Source organism: Stegodyphus dumicola, chromosome 3 (genome assembly GCF_044657685.1).
Source record: "Stegodyphus dumicola isolate Sdum_Otavi_A_Nest chromosome 3, ASM4465768v1".
Taxonomy (NCBI): Eukaryota; Metazoa; Arthropoda; class Arachnida; order Araneae; family Eresidae; genus Stegodyphus; species Stegodyphus dumicola.
The window spans coordinates 223,743,147-223,769,702 of record NC_140770.1 but is presented as its reverse complement, the minus strand read 5'-3'; the positions used below and the strand labels follow the sequence as shown (position 1 = coordinate 223,769,702).

The 26,556-nt window shown below is 31.6% G+C and overlaps 1 protein-coding gene across 3 annotated transcripts in view; it reads left to right on the top strand.

The window, feature by feature from the left end:
* Positions 1-26,556, top strand: part of LOC118191245 (contactin-5-like) — a 554,648-nt gene that overhangs the window by 360,443 nt on the left and 167,649 nt on the right. For all 3 annotated transcript variants that reach the window (XM_085813861.1, XM_085813860.1, XM_085813862.1), the window contains exons 6-7: positions 1,234-1,524; positions 15,740-16,027. In XM_085813861.1, coding sequence (XP_085669987.1) covers positions 1,234-1,524; positions 15,740-16,027 — 579 coding nt within the window. The remainder of the gene's footprint in view (positions 1-1,233; positions 1,525-15,739; positions 16,028-26,556) is intronic.

Below are 26,556 nucleotides of genomic sequence, written 5' to 3'. Positions count from 1 at the left end.
GTGGATGTTGATATGTCTAATTTTATTTTTATATATTTTACTTAATTATTTAATTTTTGACGTTGTTGGTTTCTTACCTTCTCTCCCTTTTCTTTCCCAAGTGAATGTTAAATATTAACTTCTATAATCTGTAAAACTTAATTTTATTTAAGTTATTAAAATTTATAATAATTAAAAAAATAAGTACTTCTGTAAAGACAATAATTGCAATAAAGTTCCTATAGCGTAAAATTAATATTTGCCGATATAACTTGCGTTTACGAAAGAAAGCATTAACTAAATTATAACTAAGAGAATGTATTTGAAAAAGCAATAGTATTCAAACGCAATTATCAAACAATGCACGTAAATTTTGTGAATAGGATTTAACTCTTAGATAGAAATATTATATCGAAATAAAATGATTGATTGCAAGTGTTCTTAAATTTTGAAATGCTATGTTAAAAACTAATTTTAGCCATTGCGTGGAGGTAATTGCATTTACTACAGAGCTATCATTTTTAAAAACTTAATTTTATACCCTGAACATTAAATGTTATTACATAAATACAAAATAAACTGCTTAAGTTTTGTAATATTTGTAATTATTATTCTCCGGATTATATTAGGTAAATATTTGTGAAATGACCTTAAATTTAGCTACACATATGCAAAATTTATATGCATGTAAAGTTTTAAATCAATTATTTTATTAGTTGCAGTTTGTTAGTAATTTCTTGTATGAATTGCCAAAATCTAGTAGAAATGCAGGTTGTTCGAAAGCTACGAATTGCTACGTCATGCATAAAAGTTTATACAAATGTGTCTCATAAATGATACGGCGTATATCTAATAATTACTTAACATAATAACTTTCGATTGCACGTAAGTTTGTATATGGATGCTTTATCATGTTTACAGACATTATAAAAACGCTGGAGAAAGAGGTCAGATATCATAACTCTTACAAAAGCATATTCAATTTCTTTTAATTCTAAAATATTGATTAGGAAAGTACAGTTTTTGTCTGAAACGTACAATACATTTATGTCTTCAAGGAAGCGGGTGTTTAATCTCTTTTATTAGTTGTTATTTTGCATGTTTATTGCATGTTAGTTTTATAAAATCATATTGCTTATATTGAACTAAAAGCAATTGATAACATGAATATTTTGCTACTTTGATCCTCCTAATGTTCCTTTCTTGTTTCGTTATGTTTCTGCTAACATGTCTATATATGTCGGGTTATTTCAGTTGTCCCCCAGCTTTCTCTTGCCCTTGGAGCAAGTCAGCAGTATGAACATATTCGAGAAGGAAGCGATGTTTACTTTGATTGCAATATCCAAGCCAATCCACCAGTTACAAATGTCATGTGGAGATTTCAGTCCCGACCATTGGAACACCAGCCTTCCATTGGCATCATTGTCAGAAATCATTCTTTACTTCTACAAAATGTTGGAAGGAGACACAGAGGAACTTATCGATGTTTGGCCACGAATCAAGAAGGAGAAGGACAAAGTGAGGATACAGAACTGGCAATTCAGTGTGAGTATCGTTCCTTTAATCGTATAAATAATTGCCTCGTTAGCCATGAGAAGCAATAAATGGCTCATAGATAACTAAGCTTTATACTAAAATGCGTTATCGCATTATATACTAAAATGCGTTATCGCACTTTAGTATATAATGCGTTATCGCATTTAATAATGCGATATTAAATATTTGAAATACTATATATATATATATATATATATATAAACTTGAAAAATTTAAAAGTAAGTTGCAGTCAAAGGCAAGGCGATTCCTCAACAATATTAATAACTGCATATTTGTAAAGGGGTTATGTATAAAATCAAAACATTTCAAAATAAAAATGATCATAGTAATACGACTATGACTCCAATTCCCTTTTAACTTTTATAAGCTTTAAGTTTATTTTACTTCAATCATGCAGCTATAGCGCAGGACGGGTTTAAAAGATTTATTTTTTTTTATTTTTGCCTCTTATTAAGTTTCTTTATGTATATCTATATATATATATATATATATATTAAATTTTCTTTATGTATATATATGCATAAATATACTTAATATATATATATATATATGTGTGTGTGTGTGTGTGTGTATATATATATATATATATTGTTTCATATGAATAAAAAGTTAAATTAAATTTAAACAATTCTATAATTTTAAAAAGACGAAAACTTGCGCTAAAGCAGCTAAGTAATAAATCAATAATTTATTAGAAAATTTCCATTCTCCCAGTACGTATATATAATCCCCAAGGAAAAGAAAATGTATGGACTATTACAATAGGATGATCTATGCACTCAAAACTTTATACAGCCTACATTTTCAGAACAATGTACAGCAGCTAGCAGAGGCTATGCAGCACGTCTAAGCAGAAGGAAGGAAGTAGAAAAAAGTTACAAGCGATATTTTATTTTTAAAGTTTAAATATCGAAAGCAAAATGCTTCTTTAATTTGACTGGATGAGATCCATCTACATTGCAGCATAATTACAAAAGAAGCATGAAACGGATTAATTTAGGGATAACCAATTCAGAAAGTTACTATAAACAATTTCTATTTGTAGAACAGAACGGCGAGATAGCCAAATTAAAATAAGGAATAAAAAGAACTATTTCCAAATTAAAGTCAATAATTTTCTTTCATATTTTATTTCGTACATATATGAGTCGACAAGAACCCTCAAGTGCGGAACAGAAAATTGTTTCACCCAGCTTTTCAAATCATTGCTTGTGTGAATCTATTTATGCGTATCAAGGTTTGCTCTATTATGAAAATAAAATTAAGTTGAATCAAAACCTTTCTATGCTAAAGGTTTTCTTCTCCGAAATTTTATTCTAATATATTTTCAAATCATTAAGTCATCTACAAAATTACTACATATGTGTATCTTCAAGTTCGACAGAAGTTAACGTCGCTAAATATTAAAGCAATAATTATACTTCCTAACAAATATAAATTTACAAAACCATGGTGAAATAGTATTGCAAAAATCTCCCCACTAAAATTGCAGAAAAATGTAGAGATGCTAAATTATTTTACATGGAGCAGAAATTATGCGTACATTTAGCATTTACAATGAATGTTGCGTTAGGTTTGTATTTCAGCTATTTTATCATAACGCTAAATTTAAGATAAGTAAACCAAAATAAAGTTTTAAATAATAATAGATAATGCTACTTCTTAAAATTGTATTTTTCCTTGAATTTGTACGTATATACTTGATAACATATACATACGAAACCTCACATCTAAATCTTGTTAAAATTGATCTTGTTTTATTTTCAAGCCAGATACTCTTTCATTTTGTAAAATCTATCCAGTTTCAATAACAAACGGGCCAGTGATATTGAATGTACGCAAAAGACAACTTAATCTCAGGTGCAGGTGACCTAAGGTTATCAATCATTCGACCAATAGGAAGTGACATTTTCTTGACGATGTGACCCAAGCGACTGCAAGTAAAAGCAATTCGGAAACCAGATCTTTCGAGTTGAAGAAAGATAGATCACCTCTCAAACAAGTCGACACAAGACGGAATATTTTTTACTTTAGTTTTATACCCTACTGCAAAATATATGAAAGTATTTTAGGTGATCTGAAAGCTCAAATTCTTTAGTATATTTTCTGTATCCAGATTATATTAAAAGCAATACAATTTGAGTGCATATTAATACTTCATCGCCAAAATTTCCTTTTAAATCCAGGTTGTCAAAATTTGCCTATATATATATATGTAGAAGTCTCAGAGTGTGTTTAGCAATCATGTTTCGATACAACAGTACAAAATATGATCTGTAACTGTTGAAATTGTTTGTCATTTCCCTGTGAGGGAAGAGTTTTATCTCTGAGGATAGTAGTGTAAAAATTAACTTTTGCATTTTATATGAAACAATGTCTATAGAAATATTTAAGAGAAATACACAAAAGCTCAATTCATAAGAATATGTTTTATTATTTACCTTTTTACTGTGTATGTTTCTGCACTGAGACACTTCAACCATAGATAACATTAGTTTTATAGAAATTCTTATGAACTTCAATTAATAAGTTTAATTATTTTCATACATTTTGCAAATAATTTAAAATTCTTCTCTGGTATATTTTTAATCTTACTGTTATTATATTTTTAATAGATGGCATCGCAATTGTTTTCAAAATTTTTTTTAAAGTAGAGACTTATAGAAGTATATATTATATAGTAACTTACGGAAGTGTTTATTGTTTTATATTCGCAAATTTAATGTTCTATCAGCATAAAAAGTGCTGTTATTTAGGGAGGATATTTTTTGCAAAGCTCTGGAGCAAGCAATCCGAAGAAATAAATACAAAGCAGCTCCGCTTTCAGCAATTAAGTTTTTTTTCGCTCAATAAGTGCACGAGTCTCCACGTGGAGTTAATTAACAGGGAAATATATCATAGAATTTGGCTTTGCCATTTAAGCCAATAATTCCTAGAATTTGGCTTTGCCATTCAAACGAATTTATTATAGAAATAAGATTTTATAAATATATATTATAAAACTAGAAAGCTCGGCGGTCATACGAAATGGCCGCTGTTCTAGATATTATAAATTGTAATTAAAATGATTTGTGCAAAGGTGACTGCTAATTTAAACAGAATTACCCACGGCAGGCGGCGAGGACGCCCCTTTGCTTACTGTCCCCACGGGGTTTCTCCCTTCTACATGCTTAATTGCTTAAAATAGAGTGCAATGAAGGAAACCATTAGCAGAACATTTCTTAAGAGCCAGCGCTAGCTCAATATATAAAGGTGATTTAAATAATGAAATATTAATTCACATGTCAAAGATCTCTTTGTACACAACATCTCTTGCGTAGATTTTTCCATCACTTTAAGCACGCCTTGCTGAGGATCATCCATTATTTTTAATTTTACGTCCGTTCTTTCACGAACTCTTGAACAGGCAACATAAAGTTGACCGTGTCCAAATGCAGGCTCAGGTAAAAAAATGCCAACACGCTTAAGCGTTTGACCCTGAGACTATGGATGGTTATAGCAAAGGTAAGTTTTACAGGAAATTGTCTACGTATCAAATGAAACGGCAACCCTGCGCCGTGGTAACTTCACCCCATTGGCTAGTACAGTTACACAAGCAACCAATAAACTATCGGGGACAAACAGACAATTAAGCCGCATATATATATATATATATATATGGGGTGAAGTAATATCATCTCCTCCGAAACGGTTGGCTCCTGATCTTAGTGAAGGGGCTTTCTCTACATGGCTTTTTCATCAACAATTCCTTAGCCGGTCTTCGTTTCTAATGAGAGATTTCTTTATTTCTTTCATATATATCTTAAGTATGAATTTTATTCCAACCGTTTCTACTATTAGAAATCACGTCTCTGAGTTCTGAGTTAAGTATTAACATGATTCATATACATTATAAATAACATAATCGTAGAAATGAAATAGCGTAATATAGCTTAAATCTATAAAAGAAAATATAAGTAAGGAAAAGTAAGGTTGTATTTCTAAGTTGATCGAATGCATTCGAAAGAAAATCGCAGCCCATACAATCAAAAACAACAACACACACAAAAAAAGTTCGAAATAGGAGCTAGGAAGAACAAAAAATGAAAGTATGCGCACAAAAGGAAAAAGAGAAATGTCCACTTTTATTTATAATGTTGGTAAAACTTTGTGAAACATAAAGCTTAAATGCTTTGTAAAGAACACGACAGTAAGCCAATTTAAGCTGAGAAAGGAAGATTACTCTACTACTCAACCAGATACTAAAAATGGTAAAATAATCATGCTTCAACGATACCTGCACATTATTGGAGACAGAACTATGTAAGCATCATCCCGAAGTGCCGCCTGAAGGTAAAGTAAAGTAAAGTAAAAAAAAAAAAAAAGTGTAGTAAGTGTTTTACTCATCTCGTCATATCTGATGTTCTCTTGGAGAATCAACCCTGTCAAAAAGAAACAAATTTATTCAATAAATACATCGAATACGAGCTTAAAAGCCTGGAATTAGAACAAAAATCTGAGTATTATTATTTCAATTATTCAACTACACAAAACTATAACACAGATGTTATGACAAAATGCAATATGAGTAAATATCCAGGTGTTGTCTGGCAAACACAAGTCCAGGTGTTGTCTGTCTTCGAACTGAGTTCTCAGTTTACTAGTATCAATTGTGTTTTAAGTACTTTGGCCGTGTTACCATAACATATTCATGTCCAGCTGGTCACATGACTGATGACTGAGGCAGAGAACAAACAGTACTACTGTCATGCAAAGACGATTTGAACGTTTCATCAGCATGTGGTCAGATATAATCATGTTGGAATATAGTGCCAGGAGTATTTCAAAGGAAGGCCTCTGTAAATGCAATCATATAGGAGTTGCTTTTTAGTGTGTCTGTAATTCCCGCAGCTCATACACACGGTATCATCTAAAATGACTAATAGCGTACCACATTACCACAACTATCGTTCGACGTATATGACGCTCTAAAATGCATGCTGAACGATATCGAGCACCGCAATATTTTCTAATATCTATGCTGTCATTATTGCAGTCTAGGTTAAAGCAAAATTCATCAGAAAGTATGAATGATTGCATATCTTCGCGCCATTGTCTATATTCATGTGTCCATTTTAGCTTAAGTTGTCGATGATTCACGGTCAAAAGCTCCTTCACAAACGAATGCTTATATTCTGTCTAACGTGAAGCAAATCCCTAAGAATTTCGAAAGCAGAAAATGTCATACCAGTAGCAGTGCTCTTAAGCTGTGCTAATATTCGCAAAAACGTTGTACAGTTCGCGCTGCTATGTGGATATCACGTTATGTGATCCATTTGTTTAGCTCTTAGGTTTCCTTCAGTTTAATTTGTTGTCATTCTTATGGATATTATGTTCCAGAGAGGCAGAAAATACGTGTTGCCAATATCCTTTTCCACGCAAGCTGATAATTCGTACTAGTTGAAAATCTCCAGTATGTTTTGACAGTACCCTTTTACATCGGCAAGGTATGGTGACACGTAGAGGTTAATTACATATATCGGATTAACGATGATACACTATCACAGCTGACTAATGGTGACATACTGATTTTTAAAACTCTGTCTGTTTATACTATTACATTCATTCTCTAGTTGTTAAGGCCGCTGAATGCTGGTAATTCGATCCGGGATTGAGATAAAGATAACGGCCTGTCTGCATGGTTGGGCTTCGTGGTTTCCTCTGTATGTAACACGAATACGAGCTAGTACCTTTTAGAACGTTTTCCACGTAAGCATCCCTCCCGAACGCAGATAGTCATGGTGCTTATCACATTTCAATAACCTAACTTAACTTTGTGCACTCATCACATGACAGTTTAGGGGATATAACTAAGTGTAGGCATGAGCACTCATACTGCATGTCTAAACATTTGCATATCAGATGTGTAAATGATTACTTGCAAGTTTCATTCCGCTCTCTTGGTTATTTCATAGTGTTGCAATTTTCATAAATATGGGTATAACATAATGGTAACAATGCACAATATACAGTGTAATGATATTGGGTTATCCAACATTTCGCTTTATTCGACACAAAGGTGAAGACCGAATTTACAGTAGAAATAACAATAATATTTATTATTACTATTGGTACTGTACTTTCTTCTCAAAGTCCATATTATTTTCAAGTTAACCAATGTTTTCAGAAAAGAAATCAAGTACTAATATAAAATAGCTTTTTCACAAATACTTTTTGAAACTGTTGCCACTTGTTTTAGGCCGTTGTTGCTAGGATCAAGAAATATAGTTAAAGGTGTAGATTTATATTTGTCGCGTCCTGGCATAGCCGCCAAATATATAACCTCAAAGAAATTATATCCTCGATAGGATTAAACACAGCATATAACATCATGGTCGGTGAAAGTCCTTGATGGTTTAAATCTTAAAAAACCAGATAATGGTATTAGCTTGCAAATAAATGTAATCATATGTAATGTTTAGAAACGTTTATACAGTGTGATGAAACGTATGGAGACTCAGCTTTTGTTCAATTTCTTTTATTTTAAAATTAAAATTATTATTTTTATGACGGTTGTCATGCTTATTAATTTAATTAATGCCGTCATGATTTTATTTTATTAAGGTCGTCATGCTTTATTTTATTTTATGGTTGTAATTTATTTTTAAATCTTAGTATCCATCACACTATACTCTTTTCTATTGTGCAGCAGTATGGTGCATATCAAAATACACCAACACTTATTTTCTAAGAGTAACCCGTAAAGGAGGTTTGAAAAATTCGTACTGATTTGAGTGTGTGGCAAATTAAATTTCCCTTATATTGTGTCAATATTTCAATAGAATGCTGCTTTTTATTTTGGTTGTATAATTTAATGATCCAGAATTAGAAATTTTGTATTATCCGACATAGCAGACCACATTCAGTCCCAGTGGTATAGGATAATCGAGACTTTACTGAAGTTACATCTTTCTAATCTAAAGAAATAAATAATTTTGCCCAGCCAGAAATAGTTAATGTTTAACAGATGTCTAATATTTGGCGGAGCTTTAGTTAAATTAAATTTTCTCGGTATTAAGCCTACTTGTACATGGAAGTGTTTGGAAATATTAGAAAGTTATGCAGAGCAGACTTTGCGCTTATCCTATAAATATGGTAACAGCCGTTTGTTACAGTACACTGTATTGCATTAAATTATCACATGATTCTATATTCTTTGCGCATTAAATATGTTCTGTAGTTCGGGCTTAAATTATTAATATGCATTAGAGATGATTGAAGCATTATTAACTTACCTTCGGTTAAATGACGTATAATATATGAGCCGATGTTATCATAGGAAGGTTTTATGTCCTTAATATTCTACTGCAATCATAACTTGACTTTATGATGAAGTCCAATAGTTTATTCAAGTAGATTCTAGATCATAATTAATGTCCTGGCTGTCATAATCAAGAAATTCCTAAATGATAAAGAAAACAGATGCTTATTTCTTTTTCCAAATTCAAACCCGAAGCTACTAAATGTTGGGGTCTCTAGCCATATAAATATTGAAATATTGTATATAGTAGGTTTTGAAATAAAACGCGTCATAAGAATGTTTTGGTGCCACGTATTAGTTCATCTGAGGAAATTGTTAAAAATGTTAAATCTTCTATCTTTGAAATATTCTGATTTTGTCTTCTCTTTTTCTAATAAAATTATATATACATACATATACATAAGAAAGAGCTTCGTGCACCATATACGTAAAGCCAAATACGTGTGTATATATATATATATATATATATATATATATATACACGTATATGGCTCTTAAAGGGCTTTAATAAGATCAGCAACTTCCTTTTCAGCTATGATCATTGAATCAAAATTAAAAATGCCTAATTAATTTTGTGATGCAATCATTTATACAGGATAATTATTTTCAAGGCAAAGAATTTATAATCTCATATTTTAAAATGCAGTGAAGCTAAAAGTCATTGTACTGCATTTCGACAGATACGTAAATTCATTTTCTTTTATGCGAAAGTCACATGCTATTACGCGTTTTAGTTAGCAAAAGTGTATCTCATGTTTTTTAATGTATTTAACGAATAAAACATATAAAATATCGGAGTCTCTGCCAGAAACTTGATTGCTGCAAAAATTTTACGGCATTTCTAATTGAAGTTTGTAAAGCCCTACTCTCAGGTTACGAAATTTGGCACTGATCTCGTTGCTGAAATGATAATGTTTCCTTCCCAAATTGAAACTGTCGAAAGTTCCATTGTATCTCTATATTTCATTTTTAAAGTTATGGTTTGCTTAATTCTAAAGTGACTAGAAGTATTTCATTTTATAAAAAAGTTTTTGTTATGTGTTGAGGAGAGAATTCAGATCTATTCCATATAACTGCCTCATAAATAACTTTCGAAGCATAAAACTGTAAAAAAAGTATTTGAACTGGAATATAGGGGTATCTCTCTCTCTATATATATATATATATAGACAGACAAAATAGTAAGAAATTTAGAATCTAATCCACGAAGACATGAAAGAAATCAATTTAAAACTGGTTAAATCCCAAAGTCTCCCAATCAAAAATATTATACAAAAACAGCGTTTTTAAACCAAAAGAAAATTTAACTTTATCAAGGGGAGGTAGATCAGACTCAATTGAATCCCTCTTGCTAGGAAGAACACTCTGTTTCTCTTCATCTTTTAGCACAAGAAACGTTTAATATACTAATACACTGGTGTGCAAAAATTAAGGACGAGACGGTTTTTTCAATATAACTTTGTACAAAAGCTTTCCAAATCAACACATTTAATACCGTAAGATCTCCAATACGTAAGGACATAAGTAATGTAAGGAACACTTACTAAAAGAGAAATCAGAGGGATAAAAAGAAGCTTTATTGAAAAAGTAGCATGGAGCGCAATGCGACTGAAGGCCGAAACATCCCTGTGATGGGTGTCCAGCAAAAAACATCCGGTCTTTAATAGGGGATATGATCTCCCCTGACTGCTAGGCAGGTTTCACAGCGTCTGCCCATGCTGAGAATGAGGGTGTCAATGAGTTGTTGAGGCATTGCTGCCCATTCGTCTTGCAGCGCCAATCGAAGCTCCGGAATCGTTACTGGTGGTAAGGTACGCCACCAGTCTGCCTAGAAAGCGTCTGCCAAGCGTCTGCCTAGAAAATCCCATACATGCTCGATGGGATTGAGATCCGGAGATCGTGCCGGCCAATCCATACGTTCAATATCCTCACTCTCTAAGAGCTGTTCGGCAGCTACTGTGCGATGACATGGTGCATTGTCGTCTATGAAAAGGAACTGCGGACCCATAGCGCCTCTAAAAAGACGCACATATGGAAGAAGAACCTCGTTACAATAACGGGTCCCGTTGAGTGAACCTGCGTCGAAGATGTGAAGGTCTGTACGACTACCAAGCATGATGTCTCTCCAAACGAGAACACCGCCACCTCCCTACCTGTCCCTTTCAATGATGTTCGAGGGATGATTGCGACTTCCCCGCTATCTCCAGATGAGTATCCAATAAGAATCGCTACTCAGACTGAATCTGCTCTCATCTGTAAAGAGTACTCGTCCCCATTCATTGTCTCTCCAATTCCGGTGTTCCCGGCACCACAGAGAACGCCTTCTCCGATGGGCAGGCATTAGAGGTACACACCGTACAGGGCGTCGTGCAAACAGACCACCACCATGCAGTCTTCTGGCCACGGTAAAACGCGATATCGGTCTTCCAGTCGCCTGTGTCGTGCGTCTAGCGATTTCTCCCGCTGTCTGCCGCCTGTTTCGTCTGGCCTGTAAGGCAATATACCGGTCATCTGCGGGTGTGGTTCCTCGTGGACGACCACTACTAAACCCCCGGATAGCTGTTCCTGTAGTTTGAAATTGTCTCCAAAGTCGTGACACGATGCTGTGAGCAATTCCGAACTCTGCAGCCACATTTGTCACACTGCGGCCTTCCTCCAACTTCCCAATGATTCGACCTCGGGTAAAAGCATCCAGATGTCGTCTAACAGATTGATTATTCGTCATTTCTCGCTGAGACAGCAACTCGGTGTGATTTTAACTGCTATACGGCGTGCAATCTCTTTGCCAGAATGATCTTACACCGACAACATGCTTTATACTACTCAGACACTCTCCCATTACGTCTACCTGCATATCTGCGCATGTGCTACCGTACATCACCTTACTTAATCTCCTGATTGGTCTTTCTGTCCGCTCTGCCTCTTCGTTCAGCTGATATGCTAATTTTTCGACTTCGTCCTTAATTTTTGCACACCAGTGTATATTATTTGTAGTTACGTACACATGCAAAAATTTCACTTTTCAGTTTGTATACGGCTGAATATGCTATCACACTTTAAAACTGTGTATCTCTCTCAATTTTGTTATACGGAAGACACACTTTTGGGATTATGCTTTTTGTAAATGAGCATAACATTCTCCTATATATGATTGCAAGGATTTCTGAAGCGCCTTCTCTGCATGTTACTGCTTAAAAAAATGTACTCGCCCACCAGTAGCTTAGTGGTAAAGTCGCTAAACACTGGCAGTTTGTTTTGGGATTTAAATATCGGCGAAAGGGCTGGTTGTTTTTGTCGTTTCATTTTTCCATGTGCAATGTTGCCAGCTACCCTTAGAACGTCCTCCACAAAGACAGCCTTCCTCATAGACATATAGCCATCGAATGCTTTTCCATAATAAAATAAACCAATAAACTAATTAAAAGTGTGAGGTAAGAAAAACGTTCCGCTCCAAAAACATTTTTGTGAAGTTGATTCTCAAAGTTTCAGAAGTTTCTTCTGAAATTCTAGTTTATGTAACTAATTTTCTTGCAGATAATTGACGTATTTAGTACCTTAGAAACAAAGTATCATAAAATGACTTCGTCTAATATCGGAAAGCAGATTTTACTTAATATTATTTTTTGATCGTTTGGTCTAAATCACGCGCACCGCATTTTGTAGGATTAAAAATGCTCCTCTTTCTGCAAAGTTGATTCTTTACAATTACTACATCTGAAAATAAAGAGCTCAAAATCGAAGAATTTTTTCGTGCATCGATATGTAGCCATATTTTATAATTCTCTTTGTTTATATTTTATTCATGTTTTACAAATGTCAAAGCATTTATATAAATCTTTCCAGGTCAGAAAGATACGTTTGCAACATTACAGTATGCTTCAACTTTTACCGGGAAAAATGAATCGCGATTTTAGTGTTCAGGTCTCGTTTATATAATACATTTAAGTACACCTAAAATTATATATATATATTGCTTTATAAGAATAAATAGTAAAGTTAAATTAAATTTAAATAATTCTCTTGCGCCATTGCTGCAAGGAATGGAATTTGAATTTAACAAACATTATCTATTCGAATAAAGCAAATTTAAATTTAAATTAAATTTAAATTGTGAAATTTTAATTGCATACAAATAAATTATTAATTATTGCTCCGAACTAATTTACAGTATCATTTAAATTCTGAGAGCATATGTAAATTAAGTGGAAGTATCTAAAACCATGAATAAATATCTAACATTCCAAAACATTAATCCTAAAAAAGTGTTTAAAAAAATTTCAGAATTAAAGTTTTGGAAACTATTTTTTAAGTTTGATTAAAAAACAGCAAACTTTATCTTAAATTAATGTTAATTAATTTAATGTTTAATGATTAATGTTAACATTAATCATTAAATTTAATTTTAAAACAACAAACATTAATCTTAAATGTTTCCAAAACGTTTAAGATTAATATTTTGGATACTATTTTCTTGTTTTTTAAGATTAAATTAATTTGAATTAGTTAATAATTGTTGAGCAGGCAGGAGACAGATCTTATCAGGTAGAAGTTGCCTCCGAACCTAACTCTTCAATTATTCAATTCGTGTTTCGTCATCCATATAGGCATTGGTATAATAATATTCAAAACCAAAAGTAAATCAAATGTAATGAATTACTAAAACCTTTTTTTTAAACAAAAGGAATTTTGAAAAATTTAGAAAGCAAATCGACTAAATCAAAAAATATAAATTGCCAATGTGAAAAGTGTAAAAAACCAAAGTAATTTAGAAACCTTTGTTTATTTGAAAACTTCTCCGACACGAATTATGCATGAAAATAAAAAATAAGCTATATACAATCTATAAAATATACATAAATAATACTAAAAAGGCAAGTAAATTGTAAATTCTGATTTAACTTACCTTCTATACATTTGTATTTCGGAGACTGGGGTAGCATTTGCTAAACTAAGTGAGGTTGAGTAGTATGTTTCTGATAACAAATCGTAACAGTTGCAATTTTTTCAATTTTTTACACATTTTACAGTGCTTTACAGTTAGAAGCATTTTTGCACACAAAACACACATTTTACATCACTTAAGAGTTTACAGAATAGGTTTATACAATAGATCTCCCAGGTAGCAGCTTAACAGTCAACTTTATCTTATATCAGTGCCTTCTGTTTATACAGTTAGCAGAAACATACTGCTCAACCTCACTTAGTTTAGCAAATGCTATCCCACTTTCCGAAATACAAATGTATAGAAGGTAAGATAAATTAAAACTTACTATTTACTTGTCTTTTTAGTATTACTTATGTATTTTTTATAGATTGTCTATAGCTCATTTTTAATTTACATGTATAATTCGTGTCGGGGAAGTTTTCAAATAGGTAAAGGTTTCTAAATTATTTTTTCTAGAAAACTTTGGTTTTCTACTCTTTTTTAATTGGCAATTTACATTTGTTTTTGATTCTTAGTCAATTTGCTTTCTAAAATTCTCAAAATTACTTTTGTTTAAAACATTTTTTAGTAATTCGCTACATTTGATGTACCTTTGGTTTTGAATTTTACTATATCCATGCCTATATGGATGACGAAACACGAATTGAGTAATTGAAGAGTAAGGTTTAGAGGCAACTTCCCCTTGATAAGCTCTCTGTTTCCTGCCTGCTCCACAATTATTCACTAATGCAAATTAATTTAGACTTAAAAAAAATAGGATTAATGTTTTGGAATATTATATATTTATTCTTAATTTTAGATACTTCCACTTAATTTACATATGCTCTCAGAATTTAAATGCTATTTTAAATTAGTTTGCAGCAATAATTAATCATTTATTTGTATGCAATTAAAATTTTTTTAAATTTTAATTTAAATTAAAATTTGCTGTATTCAAATAGAAAATGTTTGTTAAATTCATATGTATATATAGTTTTGTTTCTATTATGGCTTTGAACTTTCTGTTTAATTTGTCCATCTTTCACCTAGATTTTACCCATAAGTAAAGAAGCAGGATTTTTATTATCCTTAAATTTCATTACAATTTTCTAAAGGAAGTTATTTTACATGTTTTTTCCCTCTAAACGATTTGGACATTTCATGCTACATTATTTACTATAGTGTTTTCTAGTTTCAGTTTAGGATTCCTCTTGATTTTATTACAAAATGTGGTATTATCTTTGAAGTTTTATCTTTAAAATACAAGGTGCAGAAAAATTTCTGAAGTTTACCGTTTATCTAAATGAGGTAAAATGCATTATTACCTTAAATGTTATTTTGCCTGAAAGTTAGATAAAATATCTAAGTATAGTTTTTGAATAAAATTGCGAGAATGAATATTTAGACATAAATATTTAGGAAAGAGTATATTTTTAATTTTTAAATAGAACATCTGACTAGAGGTGATATCGAAAAGAACATCTGAAAGTACGAAAGAGATTAGCGCCTTGTGTTCGGGCTGAAAACTCGAATGAATCACCGGTAAATAATATATGCTTAATTTATGAAACTTTTCGTATGCGAGATATAATTTTTGAGACGTGCAAGCAATTAATGCGAAGAATATCAGAAATTGAGTGAATAATGTATTTCTTAAAGTACTTATTGAAATATTTCCTTTTGTCAAAGTTAAAATATCAAGTTATAAAACATTGCAACTCCCATTACCACAAATGTGTCTGGGCGATAATTATGCATGTTACGTTTACTGAGTCTTATTTCGGAATATGTTAATTTATCTAAAAGTCAAATGAATCTCCGATAAATAATATATGCTTAATTTATAAAACTTATAAATATGTTTTAATATAATAAAAATGTTTTCTCCTCTACTGAACAATTTAAAAGAAATTTCTCACTTTGCTTCTTAGAAGTTCGATGCAGTATTTATTAATCTGAAATGTATAAACCTGTTCCAGTTTCTCCTGTTTGTATATCCGGCCAAAAGCGAATGTATGGCGTGGCTAAGCATGAAGAAATCAATGTAACCTGTGAAGTGGATGCAGACCCCGACGATATCCAGTTTCGGTGGATGTTTAACAATACATCAGAAATGATAGATATCATCACATTCACAAGCTCAGCCACAAGAAGCATTGCATCTTACGTCCCTAGATCCAAAATGGATTACGGTACCTTGAGTTGTTGGGGTAGAAATAGCATAGGAGTTCAAAGACAACCTTGCATCTTCACTATCATGCCAGCTGGTAAGTTATGAAAAAATTACATTTTGATGTTAATTAGTTAAACTAAAATTTTGAAGTACAATACAAAGACAATAATACTTGTTTCCTTGAAAAATATACAGCTGTATGAAAACGAATAGGAAAATAAATAAGATAATAACAGCAGATTGCACAAAAATATATGATTGTAAAAACTAAATACATATAGTATTGCTTTCAAATTTAAGCCGCATTTTATTATAATTGCCAAATATCTACTATAAATACCGTGACAATCCGTTTTCGCGCTCTCTTTCTCTGCCTACGCTTGCTATGTTAAAAAGTCTCTAGCCTGGCCGCTTCGATTAAAAATGGACTGAGTAATCACTAAATTTGTGGGGTGCAGATTATCCCCACTGTTATTTCCCATTAAAGTAATCAACAAAGACTAAAGCTATATTTGGATAATTCAGTGATGTTGTGATTCTTCAACGCTTCCGGGCATCTTCTACTGCGTAATCGAAATTTCAGTGACCTAACTTCAATAAACACCACTGAAGAATAATTGTTGGAGTCTTTACTAGTCAAACACTTTTCTGATATCAAATTAACTGCAACGAGCGAAATTATTTCATTATATATATATATATAATATATATATATCATATATATCATTATATATATATATATATACATATATAACAGTATCACAAATTTATTTTTAAAATAAACTTATTCCAATATACTGTATATATATATATATAATCAATATCATGAAATTCAAAATAAATATAACTCCTAATAAATTGCACATATTATCTTTATATGTAGACTGATGATACTTCTATATTTCAAAACGTACGATTATTCGTTACAACGCTTTTAATTATTTATTTTTATTTTTGTAAGCTTGCATAAAAAGTTACAGTATTTTATTAAGTCTACATCCAATTTAAATTATTCTCTTACTCTACGATTATTATTCGGTATATAGTCAGTACATTGTCGTTTGATGTCTTAACAAGACATATTTTGTCAAAGAAATTTTCTAATAAAATGAAAGAATAATTTTTATGAATACATTTTTGGGAGAGGATATAAAATTTATTTGGTTGTTGTATATGTTCGCGAGTATTTTTAGAAGTATTCTCATGATGGTTTGCAAAAAAAAAAACTGATTTATTCTAGTTATCCCTCTATCGGTGTATTCTCATGAATAAATATCATATTTTTTATCATGCATAATTTATGCTTTCAGAATTTTTTAATAACACGGATTAAATACATTCATCAGTTTTGTCTGATTTATTTAGGCTAGGTTGGAAAAATAAAAATTCTCATTTGGAACGTACACGTGCTGACTTCATATTTAGTTTTGTATCAGTTTATATACGGTTTAAGAAATGCAAATTATTAATATGCAATATTAATGAATCCAGATCTAACAAATAACTTCAAATTCAGATATAATGCAATTAATCTTACGCTTTTTAATTTATCGCTATCTTTATTGCATCAAATCTACTATTCTCTCGTTAAAGGAGTATAGAATATGCATGATAAACGGAAACAAGTATTTTTGAAATATTATGCTAATTTTTAACATTTTTTATTGGAAATTTGGAAAAAGGAAAAAAATATACCTGACTTGAAGGAGCAGGAATCTTTCAATAGCTTTTCTTTCATGTATAGATAATCAAAGCAATCAATTTAGCAAATGTAACACACTTTTATAAAAAAACGATTTAATTCCTTCTAGTTTGGGTTTCATAATTTTATGCTATTTTCTATTGGACCGTAGTATTGATTTACATTGTGAATAAAATATGGTATCCTATGATTAAATTAAATCGATCAAAATTTACAATTCTAAATTTGTGTTAAATGTTCCAAATTAATAAGTATTTTATCCTATTCATATTATTAAGTATTTTATTCTGTTCAATAATTTAACTTATTTTTCACTGTACCTCAGCTTTAGTTCGCTACAGTTTTACCACCATCCCCCCCCCTCCTGTTGAGAGTTGGAAGACTTATAACAATACAACTTATACCAAATACAGTTGAAGAAATGCACTCTTTTAGATGCTTTTATCATCCAAAAAAAACACTCGTATGCTTCGGATACCATAACAGTAGAAGAAAAAACTATCGCCGAAACATTTTTGTGGAGTTTAGAGCAAAGGAAGCACTTTCAAGAGAAGGAGATTCCGTCTACGGACTGTTGGTAGTGAGAGACAACGATGGAGTCCTCAGAGTTAAAACTAAAATCATTGAATGTGATGATAAATTCTGCTTCCTTTATTCCCTGTTGCTTCCGTCTAAGCATTATTTGACTGAATGCCTCCTAAGAGAGTATCATGAAAAGAACCGTCATGCGAGAGTGCATATATTAGCTGCTAAGTTAAGAGAGCGATAATGAAGGCCAGAGTGAATGGGCTCCGTTGCCTGACAGTCGTGGGACTGCCTTACGCAGATTAAAGCCCAGACCAGACCTCCGGATATTTCTTTGTACTAAATCAAATTTTAAAAAAAGTTTTACATGGGCATACAGAGCCGTTTTTCTATACAGAGTTATGAGTTACATTGTTCTGTTTTGGTCATAATGATACTTCTTGACATGACATGCATAACACTTCAGACTAACTTTATACTTTTACATGCCAATATTTCAGAAACACTTGTTAAATTTTACAACACTGGAAACTTTTTACAGCACATGACACATTTGATAAGAGAGCGATACTGGATCATTTCGTCCAAATGTAATATAAGATTTTGCGTAAGCCATGTGTATTATGTAGGAGATTTACCGCTAAGGCTTTATCCACCCCTCCGATCCAGTTACCCCTTGACAGAGTAAGATATTCGGCAGTCTTTGAAACAACTTCAAACAAAATTTGTCGTCGATCTTTGTGGACCTTTACTTCTGAGACCAAAGGGTAAAACTTGGATCGTCTTGTTCATCTGCGCCGTATACCGGGCAATTCACCTCTCTGAGTACAGAAACGTTTCTACGGGCTCTGAGACGGTTCATTGCCAGATGAGGCCGTCCTGCCACAGTGTATTCAGATAACGGAACCAATTTTAACGGAACTCACAATGCTCTGAGATGCCTGGATTGGATAAAAATCACAGGAAACGAGTGTTTTCTATTAAAAGGGAAATTCATCCCCCCCCCTACGGCTGCCATGTTTTTGAAAGACATAAAAGAAGCGGAGGAACCAGATCTGGATTACATCGATTTTCAGAAACTCAATGTGCGTGCAAATTACTGCAATACGTTGAGACAAGAACTGAGAAGTCGCTTCCGCAAGGAATATCTTTCTCAACTGGTGCAGAAGGCCAGCGTTTCATGTCAAAATTTAAAGGTGGGAGGACGTGATCCTCTTAGAACTAGACAATAAAAAACGTGTAATGTAGCCAATGGGCAAAATTGTAAAAATATTCAATAGTAGAGTTGGGGATACAAGAGTGGTGATACAAGTGGGCATGCAAGGTAAAAGCAAGCAGTGGATATTTGGTAAGACCAATCAAAAAACTATATCCACTAGAAATTTCAACTGCCAGTGATCCTGAGCTAAATCTGACAACTGAAAACAGACCTAGATATGGTAGACTCTTTAAACCAAGGATATAGTCTCAAAATAATGTACAATATAGACGTTTTGGACTTATATCCTTTTTTGTTTAGAAATGACTGCAATTGCTTGAAGTTTATTCTTTATTGATGTCATTTTAGTATGCTCTATCATATATATTGTATGTTAACTAAGTTTTTTTTTATTTTTCCTAACCTAATGCATTAGTATTGTTTTGTTTTATTTGTAATGTTAGAACATTTTGTGTAATGTCTGATTTTGAGAAAATCAGGGTGGGAGAATGTTGTGCCTCTCGCGTACATCGAGAATAAGTCTGGCAACAACTGTAATAGAAAAATTTTGCAGCGCTTGAATGGCAACATCGTATAACATTCCACACATGTTTTGGAATTGAGCCAATTCTTCAAGACATTTAACATTTAACAAGAGACATTTAACTGAGAGAAAAAATTCTTATCACTCGTCATATGAGTTGAGGCTCCTGAGACGATAACCCATTCTTGCGTTTGCGTGTTTTCATGTTTATTTTTCACTTTTAGAACTTGATTAAACTGAATCTGCGAATTTTCAGTTTCAATACTTTTAAGATACTTATTTTCTTTAAGTTTTGTTATGTTTTGTACACTTTGCGTATTTGCTATTTGGCATGCATTACTTTTATAATTTTGAGAATAATTTCTTACTTTACTGTTTCTTACATCTGTTTTCGGGGAAGTTCTAACGTTGTGTTTTAAATGAAAACAGTCATTTATCGTATGGTTATTTCTCTTACAATAAGTATAATATTGTGTAACATATTTTGATTTATTTTCGCTTTTACTTTTTAAAGCAACTGAATCGTATTTTTGAACTTTCTTAGTTTCCACACGTCTAAAATACTCATCTATTAGTTTGTTTTTAACATATTCTAGCGACAATTCAGCTTCCGATTTAATTTCTATTGCAGTTATTAAGGGGTTGTATGAATTTGGTAAAAGAACATAGTAATTTAATAGTTAATTTATTTTCTTTAATTTCTTTACCTATACTATGCAGCTTTTCAGCCAATTCTACTCCTTTGATATGTTCCTGCATTTTAGAACTTTCATTATATCTAATGGAATATAGTTTTCTAAGAAGAAATAACTTTTTTGTTAAACTTACACATTCATGGACACATTTTAACTTCTGCCAAACTTCTTTTGCAGATTTACTGTGCAAAACATGTATAATTTGCGAATCCGAAATGTTTAGACATATTAAAACTTTAGCTTTACGATCATTCTTTAACCAAATATCAGTAACAGTTTCCGGTTTTTCTTCGAATACAACATCATCTAAACCTTTTTTTTATTAGAAGTTGTTCTATTTTAAATTTCCACACTGAATAATTTTCATCTGTTAACTTTTCTATACAAATTGATTCTTTTAGAATAGACATTATTATTTGTTACAATTATTCTTATAAACTTTGTAACTAGTATTTTCAACAAAGAGTTTTAACACTTTATGCCCCTGGAATCTTACAACGTTACAAAATTTCAATTTTAGATAGAAGCATTTTCACAAAGCAATTACCCTAATCAGTCTCATAATCTTTTGTTGGTTTGTGCAATAGGACTTATGGCGTAATGAGTACGTTTCCTCAAGCACAGTTTTCATTAAAGAATCATAAGTCAAAAAATTAATTACGAAATCTTTATTTAATAAAATAGGATAATTTTGCATAATCATAACAAAACATGCTTAATCATAACAAAAAGTAATAATCTTCACGGACATTAAATCACTGAAGTATGGAAAAGAATAACTTACATAGAATCTTCATCAGTCCTAAATATCAGGTTACCTATTTTAGGCAATAAGAAAAAAGAAAAGAGAAACAGCAACAGGAACATACTTTGGACACCGTACCTGAAAAGAGAAAGTACTAACACGTAGCTAAGGTGAATGTCAAATATACTGCATTGTTCACGAACTTTACTTTCTCTCGCCAATATATATCTTGCACGTTCGTTTCGTAAGCCTTTCGAGTTTCATTATTCAAAATACCTAAATTTATGCTAACAATTTATGTGTCCCAAACTAACATCAGAAAGGAAATATTCATTATCTTGGAATATGGATATTTTTAGTATTCCATTTCAACTATTTTTCTTTGCCCCTGCTTCTCTGTAATCTTCCATCTACAACACATTACCTCTTAAATATAAAGCAGACTTTAAATGCAAATTAGACGGCAGAAATGTTTTTCATAACCGAAGTAGTTAACCTAGAAAGAAGAAAAAAAGTTCCATCTCATAAGTTTAAAACTAGTTTAAGTATCATAGATTAAAATTCGAGAGAACATAAATAGGTGTTTTAGAGACTGCTTGAAATATTAAGTGTTAGGATGCAAATATTCAACACTTATAAACATTGATACACAAGTAAGTGTATCCTACCAGAGTTAATATAGACTGAACGATATTTTTCATGATCTAATTCATGAAACGTCAAGCTAAGATGTTAAATAAAGATAAAAAATATAAAGATATAAAGTATGTCTTTATATTTTTATTCTATATTTAAGGGATTAATTACCAAATTAAAGGGATAGAGGATCTTAAAAAAAGTCCATTGAAAGTAAATAGATTTCGGTAGATTTCTGAAAAAAAAATTAAATACAACTGTAGCATAAACTGATTAGTTTATAATTTCAACATATTTCTCGTATGAAGCCTGATCGTAGATCTGTTGTAAATGAACTTAAAAACAGTCCTGCTTTACAAGAGAAATAGCGAATTGACCTAGAAAGAAGAAAACATTCAGAATAGATAAGTTTAATAAATTAAACTTATCTATTCTGAGCACATGTGAAAATTATATAAATTTATTAAACTTTCACTGAATGTAAGAGAAGCAATCTTGACATGTCTATGGAAACTTGACACCAGACACTCCATTTACGAAACTGCAACATAAACACACATACTACTGAATTTTTTTACGAAGGAGAACGGTTAGGACAGAAAAATCAATTCCAGGACAAATGTTGTTTTAAAACCTGAGTACATCCCTGGAAAGTGCTCATTCAGACTCCTCACATTAGAATAATTTTATTAAAACTTTATGTGTTATCAATGAACAGAAAGGTTTGCCAAAATATGTTATGCCGTAATTAAGGAGGATAACAGAATATGCAGCTCCTCTGATGAAATGCTGGTGAACTTCATTCGTAACCAAAAGATCGAAAACTCTAGAACAGGGGTTCTCAACGGGTGGTACGCAAAAGAAAAATAGGTGGTATGTAATGAACATACTGTTTATAATTTCAAGTATTTTTAACTATTAAATTCAAAAATTAAAACCTCGACATCCTGATTGAGTTTTTTCACTAACGCTCGTAAATTTGTGCGTACTGAGCTTTGTTCAAGAGTGGTGGTGGTAGAAGTACTACTTTGCAGTGGTGGTACTAAAGATTTTTGTTTAGATGGTACGCATTAGTCAATAGGATGAGAACCGCTGCTGTAGAAAATATACGTAATTTTGTGAAAACCTATAAAGCACTGATATCTACTATACCGATTAAGAGTAGCCCTGAGATCTGGTATGCCAATTAAGAGTTATTTTCGGAACTCATAACATGATTTATTTTTAAAGAATATGGTAGAAAATGGAGTACATTTTCATCAAGTAATAACGATAGAGAATACAATATGCAACGTAAATATGTTACAAAGGAAAATGGAATCTCAGATGATGGTCAACTACAACTGGGCTCTAACGTGAGGAGTACTAGAGGTAAAATATCAAATAAATAAATTATAATAATTTAGATAACTATTTTAGCAGTACCAAATATGCGACCAATTTTATTTAACGCTGTAGGCATGTGTTATTCTGAGTTAGGGCATATGAAGATGAGAATGACATTCTTTTGCTCTTTTTTAAATTTAGATGAAGAATAACAATATTTTATTTGCATTTAATGGAATAAAAATTAACCATTTCTGTCGTGATGTGAATGAAAGGAAAATAAATTTATGTATACCCGTTGTTAAATTCATGAATGCGCGGCCAAACCGGAATAATGTTTAGTGATTCTGACTGCGGTACCGAAAGGTTCGGAAAAGGCGTGCATGTTTGTATATGCATAGCGTCTGTGCTGCATTGGACCACTTTAAACATGCGGCGAGCCGAAAGTCCTCTCGAGATCTTGATTGTAGAGAACTCGTCCCCCCCAGTGGGCTTTCTATCAAAATTGGGGGGAGGGCGAAGCTGAGAAAAGTCATACTATCACCTGCATGGTGCTCAAGTGCCTGGCCAACGACTACATTTTTGTACTTCTTGCCCCGATGCTCTGATGTTGCTGCGAGAAAAGTAAAATAAGTCACAAAGACAAATTTATAATTGTCGTTTTCATTGTCTATCAATAGAATAAGGTTAAAACCTTCCCCCTGATGGGACATTTATTATTGCAAATTTCTCAAAATTTGGACCAGAAATATTTCCTATGATTCATCGATTTTTATGCTAGAAATGAGTATTGTGGGTTTTTTCCCCTTTTTAGAATGTATTGTTTGAAAAAGAATTCTGTAATTTCAGAACATATGAAAATATGTACATCTTAATCCAGTATATAAAAAATAAAATTTTATATCGTATGTGCAAATGAGTCTTTAGAGAAAACAGCAAAAATAAAGGAACTCTGCCTTTCCTAAAAGGGAAGGAAAGCTGAAGTTTCTTTCTCACGAGGGATTTATTCAAAAGTTTTATGAAACTCCAAATGCTTACATCACTGCTTTAAGTGAAAAGAATTCAAATATTCAAATAAGAGGATCGTGTTTCTCCACGCCGGCATAATTTAAAACAAATACATAACAGAAAACAAAAGCTTTCGTTAGAAATTCAATTTGAAAAATCCATACATTTTGCATATTAAACTGAAAACATGAGGCGCGGACGTCTGATATATGCTTACCATACATTCAGAATAAGGTTACGTTGCTTGCAGGCTTGGGTTAGATAAAATTAGCTTAGCAATTTAAATTTCCTTTGTGCCTTTCGTTCCATTGAACAATTGTTTAAATATAAACAGTAAGTAAAAGCAAAGCTATGATTTTGCGTTGACTGAATTCATTATTTGGCTAAAATTGAAATTGAAATCTGTTAAGCTTCTTTTCTGCTAGCTTTAAAGTAACAATTTATATTTTTATGTAACATTCATTTTTATAAAGTTTAACTTTTATCTTTGTTTAATCTTCTGATATAGTGCACACTAAAACTGTGAAACTCTAAAACGTTTAAAATGTTTAATAAAGTATATAACTGCGCCACAGGATGGTAGTTTGGTTTCAGAACTAAAAGCTTTCATGTCGCAAATATTTATGTCTGGTTTGGTACAGGTAAACTTTTATCTTTGAAACCACTCACCAATTTATCCAACGCATATTTAAAATATGAAACTAAAAACAATTTGTTCATTGCTTGGTTAATTCTTAATTATTAAAATATGTTTTACCGAATCATATTTGTTACTATTAGTGTAATGAAGCTAAGATAGAATAAGTAAATGAAAATGAAAAATAATTTCATTAAACTAACTTTAAATGTAGTAAAATATTACTGTTATTATTAGCCAGAGTAATTTATATTTTGTTTACTATAATTACATCAAATTAATACCTAATACGGAAGTTATTTCAAATTATAAATTAGCCTATTCATATTAATGATATTGAATAAAATTCTCAGATTATTCTCTTTTGCCATATAAAGCCAAAATATCTTCCACCTTCGGTCGTCCTTAGTTTTGCTTGAACTCATGCGATCGATAATCCGGATCTTAAGGTAACTCATCGGTATTCGTATGTATAATTGTCTAGGGAGAGTACTTGAGTGATAATATATTTGGTGAGCCTTTTTTGCATGATTATATCTAATGTGTATTTTAAGAGACTTCAATGTAAAAACTTTCTTTAATACTTTTATAAGGCTTTAGAAATAACTTGCTATGCATAAGCGTTAGACCTCATCTTTTAACTAAAAATGCTCAAAATGAAGAGAGGGAAAGAAGATAAAATTAAAAGCATAAGATGTAAAAATTCATAAGATATTTTCGAAAAATATAAAAATTAGAAAATTTGTAGATATTTATAATTACCATTGTTTATGTGAGTATCGTTTGCTTCATTTTATTGTTGCAAACAGCGTAAATTTCTTTTGTTTTTCTTCCTTTAGCTTTGAACTTTATGTGTGGCAACAAGATAATTGATTGATAGAATTGTTTTTGTGACAGCCATGTAGAATGGCTCGCTTATTTTGTATCAATTATCACGCATCGCTGACATTTTATTTATAATTAGTGTAATGAAATAAAAGTGAAGGAATACAGTCCATTTGTTGATTGATTATAGTTTGTGAAACATATTAAGTAAAGAACATTTATTGTTGGTCCGTCGAGCCAGAGAGCTAGTGAAGATAGTGACTGTTCTAGGTGTATTCTAACAACCTCAAATATGCATATGGTTGGTGAAAATATTCCTCCACTTTGTGAGGTAAGTGGATTTTGAACAAAAATTAGTTTAATTTGTTGTTAAATTTTAAGAACAATGTTGTAATACAGCATAGAATTCGATTTCATTTTAATAATAGTGTTAAGTGATTTAAGAACAATTTCTGTTTTTGAATTGATCAATTATTAGTGAACTTATAACTTTTAAAACAAAAAGAGCTGTTTTACGCAGGAGCGTTACGAATTATGTAAAAAAAAATTGAAACTATATTAACTGTAGATGAAATTAATTTAATAGAACTAGAGGAATGTGTCGAATTATTGACACAAAAGGAAACTGAGTTAAGGAAGCTTGATTCTGAAATCGAAAGTTTAATTACAGATACTAAAGAATTTGAAAACGAAATAGATAATGTTCAGGAGTACACAGATAAAATTTATTTGTGGAAATTTAAAGGTGAAAAAATATTAAAAAATCAAAATAGTAAAAATAA